The 9,666-nt window shown below is 37.7% G+C and overlaps 1 protein-coding gene across 3 annotated transcripts in view; it reads right to left on the bottom strand.

The window, feature by feature from the left end:
* Positions 1-7,393: 7,393 nt before the first annotated feature.
* The window catches only part of SLAIN1 (SLAIN motif family member 1), a 58,190-nt gene continuing 55,917 nt past the window's right edge, over positions 7,394-9,666 (bottom strand). For all 3 annotated transcript variants that reach the window (XM_058548343.1, XM_058548344.1, XM_058548345.1), the window contains one exon: positions 7,394-8,478. In XM_058548343.1, coding sequence (XP_058404326.1) covers positions 8,403-8,478 — 76 coding nt within the window. In that variant the 3' untranslated portion in view covers positions 7,394-8,402. The remainder of the gene's footprint in view (positions 8,479-9,666) is intronic.

The following is a 9,666-nucleotide window of genomic DNA, read 5'->3' as shown; positions in this document are numbered from 1 at the left end:
ATCTTAGCCCTTTGCTTGTTCCTTTATAGGAACATAGTATTTTGTTTAATTTGAACCTGTCTTTCTCACTAGAATCAAGACTGTAAGTTCCATGAGGGTAGGGACCATATCTGACTTAGTGACTCTGATATCCTCAGCATCTAGCACAAAGCCTGACAAATAGTAGGCTCTCAATAAATATTTGTTGGATGAGTGAATTCAGGGCCTGGTTTAGATAAAATAATTATACCACCTGGGAGACGCGCTGGCCTCACAGTAGCTGATCATTCCCTTGGTCCCATCACTATGCTGTGAACCTTTCTCTAAATATCTTTTATCCTACGATGTTGCATGTTTATATGGCTAATTCTATTTTCTCTGAATTTCAGAGAGCCCAAAAATCTATATATGACCTCTCCTCCGGAATCTCTGGCTGAAACTTGAATTACACATACAGAGACCAGATGTAAGGAGATCAGAGGGTCCTTATGTTGCCTAAGAGGAGGGTTTATAAAGGTAAAGATTAATATTATTCTTTGAAGTTATGGGTGCAAAATGTAACTTCTTGAGTAACCACTAAAAGAATAGCAGAGGATTAGGGCGTAATTTTTAAACTAATAGGAGAGAAAAACAGAATGATAAAATAGTCTAAAGGAAGACAAAAATGGGGAGAAAAAAATGGGGAAAAAATGGGGAAAACAAAGCACATAAGAAGGTGGTGGATTTATATCTACATATGTCAGTAATTAATTTATATATGATAGCTTCAATGCTCAAGTTGAAGGGCAAAGATTTTCATACTAGGCTTAAAAAAAAACTGAACTATATGCTGTTTAACATAAGAATGAGTTTGAAAGTAAAGGTTTAAAAAATATATATAATACAAACACTAAAAGAAACCTGCTGTAGCTACTGAGTATCAGAAAAATAGATTTCAAGACATTAAAAAAAAAGATAAAGAACATTTCCAATGACAACAGGTTCACTCTGCCAGGAAGGATAAAAGCTATCTAAATATGTATACACCAAATCACATGGCCTTCAAGACATATGGCAAAATTTGACAGAACTATGAGGAGTATATAGATACATCCACCATTGAAGTAGGAGGTTTTATCATAATGCTCTTGGAAGTAAAATAAACACATCATCACATTTTAAAAACATGACTTGACCTGAACTCCAGGCCTCAATGGCTTCACCACTGAAATTTATGACATATTTAAGGGAAAAATAACTCCACCATTATACAAATTCCTCCAGACAGAAAAACAGAAAGTACTCCCCAACTCATTTTATGAGACTAACACCATCTTCATTCCAAAACCTAAGAGGGATGGTTTAAGAAAGAAAAACTATAGACAAATTTTATTCCAAAAATTGGACAAAATTCCTAAATAAAATATTAGTAAATCAAATCCATCTATCTTTAAAGAATAACACAGCATGACCAAGTGGGATTTATCTCAATAATTCAAGGTGATTCAACATTGGAAAAATCCATCACAAAGTCAGCATGTTAACAGATTAAATGAGATAATCATATTTTAGTAGATGCAGAAAGTTTGTTAAAATTCATTCTTTTATGATAAAAAACAGCAAATTTGAAACTTGATGGTAAAAAATAGAAAGCTTTCCTTCTGAAATTAGCAAAGTGAGAAAGACAGCTATTATCATCATTTATATTTAACTCTGCACTGAAGACCATAGCAAAAAAAAGAAAGAAAAGATATAAGGATAGGAAAGGAAGAAATAAATCTAACATCCTTCACTTGACTGTGAATATAAAGAATGTAAAGGTGAATTAATATAACTAACATAAATTTAAGGTTGTTGAGTAAAACTTTCAAAACAAACCATTGGAAATGAATCTTTTTTACATATCATAACTATGAACTACCTAGAAATTAATCTGGCAAAATGTGTGCAAGTCTTCTATGGAGAACCTGCACAATTTTTTTTTTCTTTTTTTTTTGTGAGGAAGGTCAGCCCTGAGCTAACATCTGCCAATCCTCCTCTTTTTGCTGAGGAAGACTGGCCGTGGGCTAACATCTGTGCCCATCTTCCTCCACTTTATATGGGACGCTGCCACAGCATGGCTTGCCAAGTGGTGCGTCGGTGCACGCCCAGGATCCAAACCGGTGAACCCCGGGCCGCCGCAGCGGAGCGCGCGCACTTAACCGCTTGTACCACTGGGTCAGCCCCAAGAACCTGCACAATTTTATTGAGAGAGATTAGAGAATACCTCAATCAATCAAAAAAGAGGTAGACCCATGTTCATGGATTTTAACTCAATATTATAAAGAGTCAATTTCCAACAAATTGAATTATAAATTCAATGCTACCCCAATCAAAATTCCAACAGGATGTTTCTCTGGAACTTGACTAGCTTGTTCAAAAATATATACAGAAATGCAAAGGGATAAGAATATCTAAGACACTCTTGAGGAAACAAAATAGCAGGACTGTTCCGCTATTTAGCAAAACTTAGTTATAAGCCCACAGTGATTAAAACAGTGTGGTTGTGGTGCAAGAATAGACAGTTCTGAAACAGACAGACACACATAAAGACATTTGCTTTACGATGAAGAGCAGTGGGATAAAGATGAAGTTTTCAGTAGGTGTTACTAGGACAACTAGATAGCCACATGGGCAATATAAAATACAATTGTAACCTATCTCATATCATACACAAAAATCAAATCCAGATGGATTACACACCTATAGGTGAAAAGCAAAATAATATAACTTTGAGAATACAAGGGAATATATTCTTGATTCCAGGGTAGGGAAATACTCTTTAAACAAGACACAAAATGACTACCTTAAAAAAAGAATGATAAATTGTACTATATTAAAACTAACAATTCTATCATCAAAACACTCCATAAACAGAACTAAAAGGCAAGCTACTCGTGTGAAGATATAACACATGTAACTGACAAAAGGCTTACAGCCGACTAGAGCACTACCACAGATCAGTAAGAAAACCCCAATAGAAAAATAGGCAAAAGACCTGAACAGGAAGCCATAAGAGGACATGCAAATGTTCAATAAACAAATGAAAAGGTATTCAATCTCATTAGCAACAAAGGAAATGCAAATTAAAACCATGAGACATTACACCCATAGATCAAAAAGTTGAGACATTATAAAAATACCAAGGAAGTGCAGCAACAGAAGTTCTCAGACCACTGGCAAACATGTACGGTGGTACAACCATTTTGGAAATTGGATTGATATTCTCAGGTAAAGTTGATGGCAATGTTTTGCAGGCAGCTTCTAAAATGGCTCCAGTGATCCTTGTCTCCCCAGGATTAACATTCTTGTGTAACCTCCTCCATTTGAATGAGGGCTGGACCTCATTGGAAGTGAGCAAGTGACTTGCTTCCAATAAATAAGGCAAAAATGATGAGATATTCCTTCCCAGATTAAGTTATAAAAGATTGTGATTTCCATCTTGCTGGCACGTTCTCTGGCACTTCTTGCTTGCTCATTCTGATGAAGCAAGCCACTATGTTGTAAGCTGTCCGAGGAGAGGTCCATGTGGCAAGAAACAGAGGGCAGCTTCTGGTCAATAGCACACAGGAAATGCATCCTGCCAACAACCACGTGAGTGAGCTTGGAAGCAGATTCTTCCCTGGTGAGTCTTGAGATGACTGCAGCCTCGTGAGAAACTCTGAGCTAGAGGACCCAGCTAGGCTGTGGCCAGGTTCCAGACCCACAGAAACTGTGAGATAATATTGTTTTAAGCCACTAAATTTTTTTTTCCTTTTTTTGTTTTTTTTTAATTTCAGGGGTACATCATTGTATTTTGATTTCTGTGTAGATTACATCATGTTCACCACCCAAAGACTAATTACAATCCATCACCACACACATGTGCCTAATCACCCCTTTCACCCTCCTGCCTTCCCCCTTCCCCTCTGGTAACCACCAATCCAATCTCTGTCTCTATGTGATTGTTTGTTGTTGTTTATATCTTCTACTTATGAGTGAGATCATACGGTATTTGACTTTCTCCCTCTGACTTATTTCACTTAACATAATACCCTCAAGGTCTATCCGTGTCTTACAAATGGCCGGATTTCATCGTTTCTTACGGCTGAGTAGTATTCCATTGTGTATATATACCACATCTTCTTAATCCATTCATCCCTTGATGGGCACTTAGGTTGCTTCCAAGTCTTGGCTATTGTGAATAATGCTGCAATGTACACAGGGGTGCCTGTATCTTTACGCAGTCACGTTTTCATGTTCTTTGGATAAATACCCAGCAGTGGAACTCTCATACCCATATGATAGTTCTATTCTTAATTTTTTGAGGAATCTCCATACTGTTTTCCATAGTGGCTGCACCAGTTTGCACTCCCACCAGCAGTGTATGCGAGTTCCCTTCTCTCCACATCCTCTCCAACACTTGTTGTTTCCCGTCTTGTTAATTATAGCCATTCTGACGGGTGTGAGGTGATATCTCATTGTAGTTTTGATTTGCATTTCCCTGATAGTTAATGATGTTGAACATCTTTTCATGTGCCTGTTGGCCATCTGTATATCTTATTTGGAGAAATGTCTGTTTAGGTCTTTTGCCCATTTTTTAACAGGGTTGTTGGTTTTTTTGTTGTTGAGATGTATGAGTTCTTTGTATATTTTGGAGATTAACCCCTTATCTGTGGTTTGCAACTATCTTCTCCCAATTGTTAGGCTGTCGTTCTGTTTTGTTGATGGTTTCCTTTGCTGTGCAGCTTTTTAGTTTGATGTAGTCCCATTTACTTTTTTTACTGTTTCCTTTGCCCGGTTAGACATGGTACTTGAAAATATGCTGCTAAGACCAATGTCGAAGAGCGTACTGCCTATGTTTTTTTAGAATTTTCAAGGTTTCAGGTCATACATTCAAGTCTTTAATCCATTTTGAGTTAATTTTTGTGTATGGTGTTAAGATAATGGTCTACTTTCCTTCTTTTGCGTGTGGCTGTCCAGTTTTCCCAACACCATTTATTGAGGAGACTTTCTTTTCTCCATTGTATGTTCTTGGCTCCCTTGTCGAAAATTAGCTGTCCATATATGTGTGGGTTTATTTCTGGGCTCTTGATTCTGTTCCATTGATCTGTGTGTGTTTTTGTTAAGCCACTAAGTTTTGTAGTAACTTGTTACGCAGCAATAGCTAACACAAATGTAAACCATGCTAGATTGTCTGTGTTTACCCAGAACCACAGCTCCCTCCCGTGTTTGAGAACTAAGCTGCTCAGGATCCCTTTCCTATATGAATCCTGGTTTGTTACCCAGTGTGAGGAACTCCCATGAGATCCAAGGCATAAGTGATTTCCACCAGAATCAAGGTTTCCAGACCTACTCCACCTACAGCCTTCCCCATCTCTGTTGGAGGAACTCCATCCTTATAGCTGCCAGCCCAAAACTCTTGGAGTTTTTTTTTTTTCTTTTTCTAACACAGTACATCTGATCCATAAAGAAATCCTGATGGCTGTACTTTTAGAATATATCCCAAATCTGACCATTTTTACCACCTCCTCTGCTATTCTGCTGGTCCAACTCCTCATTATCTCTTGCCTGGATTACTGAATAGTTTACTTCATCTTCCCCGGCATCTACATTTGTCATCTTACAGTCTATTCTCACCAAATGCCCAAGTGATGCTTTTAAAATGTCAAAGCATGAAATGTGCTGCTCAAAACCAGGAACAGCTCCCATTCCAGAGTAAAATCAGTCCTTACTGTGGCCCACAATGACCTACACGATCTTGCCCCGACACCTTTCTGACCTCATCTCTACCAGTCTGCTCCTTGTTCCCTCTGCTTGCAGCCACATTGGCCTCTTTGCTCTTCCTCAAACACACCAGGCATGCTCTGCCTTATGCCTCTGCACAGGCTGTTCCCTCCTTTCCCATAGCCTTTCTCAAAGGGGCTTCTGCAAATAATCACCTGGAGGGCTGATTCAGTAGGTCTGGGGCGGGGCTTGAGAATCTGCATTTCTAATAAGTTCCCAAGAGATGCCGATGCTGCTGGTGTGGGGACCACTCTTTGAGAACCACTCTCCTAGGGCATAATTGTCTGCAATATATTAAATTCTCTCCTACACATCTAGAAGGATAATTATTATATACCATCCAAGGGAGAATTGTGAAAATAATCACTAGCACTATTTTGTGTTCTGTAGAACTCCAGGTGAAACAGGCTGTGAAATAGCTTTAGGACTAACTCTTCATCTTCAAGTGTCAACTCCTTAATGAGATCTACCCAGATGACCCCATTTAATAGTGTGACCTCTCCCAGCTCCATTTTCTCCACTCCTCTTACTTTGATCTCCTTTTTTCTTTTTCTCTCACAGCACTTGGGATCTAACATACTGTGATTTACTTACTTGTTTATGGTTTACTGTCTGTCTCTCTCCCCACAACTAGAATGTAAACTCCAAGATGCAGGGATCTTTGTTTTTTATCCCAAGGGCTGAACAGACTTTTTTGAATTTAATGAAATATTTGAATTGAAAATGAATTGAATCCTTTAATTTCCTCAGCAGAATATAAACTCATTTTTAAAAAAGGTACTAACATAACTACATGTGTTCATTGGAAAAGAGCACAGTAGTGGAAAAAACAGATCTGAGATCAGCTCAACCTGCATTCGAAAGTCAGTTTCACTATTTACTAAATATTTCCATAAGGTTAATGTCCATCTCTCGGGCTCTGTGTCTTTATTTTTTAAATGGTATAACAGTAGGTGACTGTTAGAATTAGACAAATGTATACAAAATATCTAGCACAGTTCTTGTTACCAAAGAAGTGCTCAAAAAATATTACTTCCCTTTTGATGTCTCACTTCCTCTAGCTCACATTTCATTTAAAGTGCAAGTTAACTTAAATGCCAATCTTTTAGTTCTAGATAGAATTATATGTAAAGGCACACTTTAAATAAAAATCTCTAATGACCGTAGGTAGAACTCTTTTAAAACTTAACATTAAAACCTTTCCCTAACCTTTCCATAGTACCTTCAGGTGAAAAGTCTTCCAAAATATATCAAATGTAATGTAGAATAATGATAATACTTTGATATTTACTGATATTGAGAAAATATTCAAATTCAACCCCCATAAAATATTAAAATCTCCACTGACAGAGTATATCCATAAATGTGTTTCTAGGCAAGAGGCTACTTGTGTTCTCATGGCCTTGCTAAATGGGACATAAACCTCACTGCAAAACTAAAGCCTCACAATTCTTATCAGAAGTATTTTTAGAGTGAGAAATAATTTTTACAAATGTGAATATTCTGTCTACCCGCTTTAGATATAAGTGCCCTGTACAAGAACACAGCAACAGTAACTGCTCTCACAACTGTAGTGAAACGTACATATGGTGTTTCTACTGTTTATACTGCACATTTATGCGTGACCTGATATTGCTGAAATAGTCTTTATTTCTGAACATTCCAAAACAGCAGTGTACACAGTAACAAATATTAGGTCATATACCATAAGAAAGCATTCATTAGTGCAAATGGGTTTTGTAAAAGGTCTATCAAAAAGATTTATTTGCTTTAAAATGCATTCATTTCCAGAAGCATTGTTAATAAAACATTACAGTTTCATCCTCTGTAATAAAGTATTGAAAATCAATTGTGGTACAGTAGCAAACATTGCAGGTATTAAGTGCAATGAGCTTGTGATGCCATTATAAATAGGAAACCCATGTATGACAATAAATTAACAATGAAAAAGACAAGACCATTGAACTCTGCTGTCTGGCTATCTCCTTGCAATGCTTCAGATTACGTTGTGCTCATTCAACATAAAATTATGTCTCTCAAATTGTATGGTGGATTTTTGCTGATATATCCCTAGAGCTAAAAAAATAGTACCTTACCACAAAAATATTTTTATGGCACAAAATTTAAGTTGTTCCATAGTGGTTCACATAGGTGTAAAAAGAAATAGGCACAAAAAATAAAATTCCTGTAAACTATAAAAAAGTAAATCTCAAAGCATACATTATAGAACCTAGTTGTAAATATGCAGTGTATTAAAATACAGAACATGTAATGGGAAGATGTTTAGAACACGTAAGTAAATCGAGTTACTTTAAAAAACTCATATGGCAAAGAAAGCATTATTGATCCATCTCCATTCTCTCAAAAAGTATTCAGGTACATAGCAGGTCTACAAAAACTTCCTAGATCTAAGTGTCACAATACTGCAACCATGGATTTGAGAATGTTGCAGTACCTCAGGCAAATATTTAAGTGCAATAATTAGTCTCTGGTGATTGGTCCATTGAAAAACAATGCAGTAAATATGTTAAAATGCAGAAGGGAAAGAATATCCCGACATCCACTGCTACCCAGCCAGCTGGGTAACAAAACCCTCATTTCCACTTCTTTCCCACTCTTCAAGGGTACAAAAAATTGCTTCAGTAGCAACCATCTCTCCAGTTTCCATCCCTCAGAGTGCTGAGTGAAGACAGAGGCTTTGGAGGTTGAAGGAAACTATAAAAGGATGAAAAAAGGAAAGAGATCGTTAATAATCCTGTAAGTCACATCACTTACTGTGACCCACTCTGCTGTATATGCTCCTCCACTGCGGGAGTGACAACCTCTCGGGACCTCCCCAAGTGCACCTGTGTTTCTGGGCCTTCAACAGGATCGTCTGCTGATACCTAGTTCTCAGCAGGGCCACGCACGTCATACGGGCACAAGCAGACTTGCAACAGAAGTGAAAAATGATCAAAGCCTTAGTGTATAAAGAATATTTTAAAATCAGGAAGAAAAAGATAAACTCCTCAACAGAAAAGTGGCCTAAAAAACATAAATCGTTACTTCATTGAATACAAATAGCAAATTAACGTGAAGAAATTTTCAACTTTACAAAAAATCAAAGACTTGCCTATCATATTGGCAAAGAATTTAAAAAGAATAATACCTTTGCCTAAGTTTGGGGAAACAGATCTTCTTATCTAGTCTGGCAGTGACCACCCTTCCAGGAGGTTAGTTTGGAGACATATATCCAAGGGTAAATGGATGGGTCACAATAACTCATCTACATCAAATAACGTGATTCTCTTCTGCCATAAACGTAACACATTCGCTGCGGAGAATAAGCCACAGTGTACTGAATAAACATGCACCAAAATGATGTCTATCTGGGTAGCAGGATTATGGGTCAGCCTTTATTTACTTTTGTGTGTTTTTCAATAGTTTCTGAATTTTTTTTTTTTTTTGTGAGGAAGATCGGCCCTGAGCTAACATCCGTGTCCATCTTCCTCTACTTTATATGGGATGCCGCCACAGCATGGCTCAACAAGCGGTGCGTTGGTGCGCACCCGGGATCCAAACCAGTGAAACCTGGGCCCCCACAGCAGAGCGAGCGCACTTAACCACTTGCGCCACCGGGCTGGCCCCCTGAATTTGTTTTTGATCTGAGCACCTATTACTTCTAATCAGAAAACAAAAAGCTAAACTATTTATACATACTGACACATAAAGAAACATTACTTGTTCCCACATCTCTTTCAAACTTGCACTACGGTTCCCTCCATCTCCTCCTTCATATCCTAATTTCTTGGAAGAGTTGTCTGCATTTACTGCCTCCACTGTCTCATCTTCCAAACTCTCCTCAACCCATAGTTATGGAATTTTTTTAACGTCAAACACTCCAGGATATCCAGTTCAAGAAGG

Source organism: Diceros bicornis, chromosome 9 (assembly GCF_020826845.1).
Source record: "Diceros bicornis minor isolate mBicDic1 chromosome 9, mDicBic1.mat.cur, whole genome shotgun sequence".
In the NCBI taxonomy this organism is placed as follows: Eukaryota; Metazoa; Chordata; class Mammalia; order Perissodactyla; family Rhinocerotidae; genus Diceros; species Diceros bicornis.
This window is presented reverse-complemented; position numbering and strand designations above follow the sequence as displayed.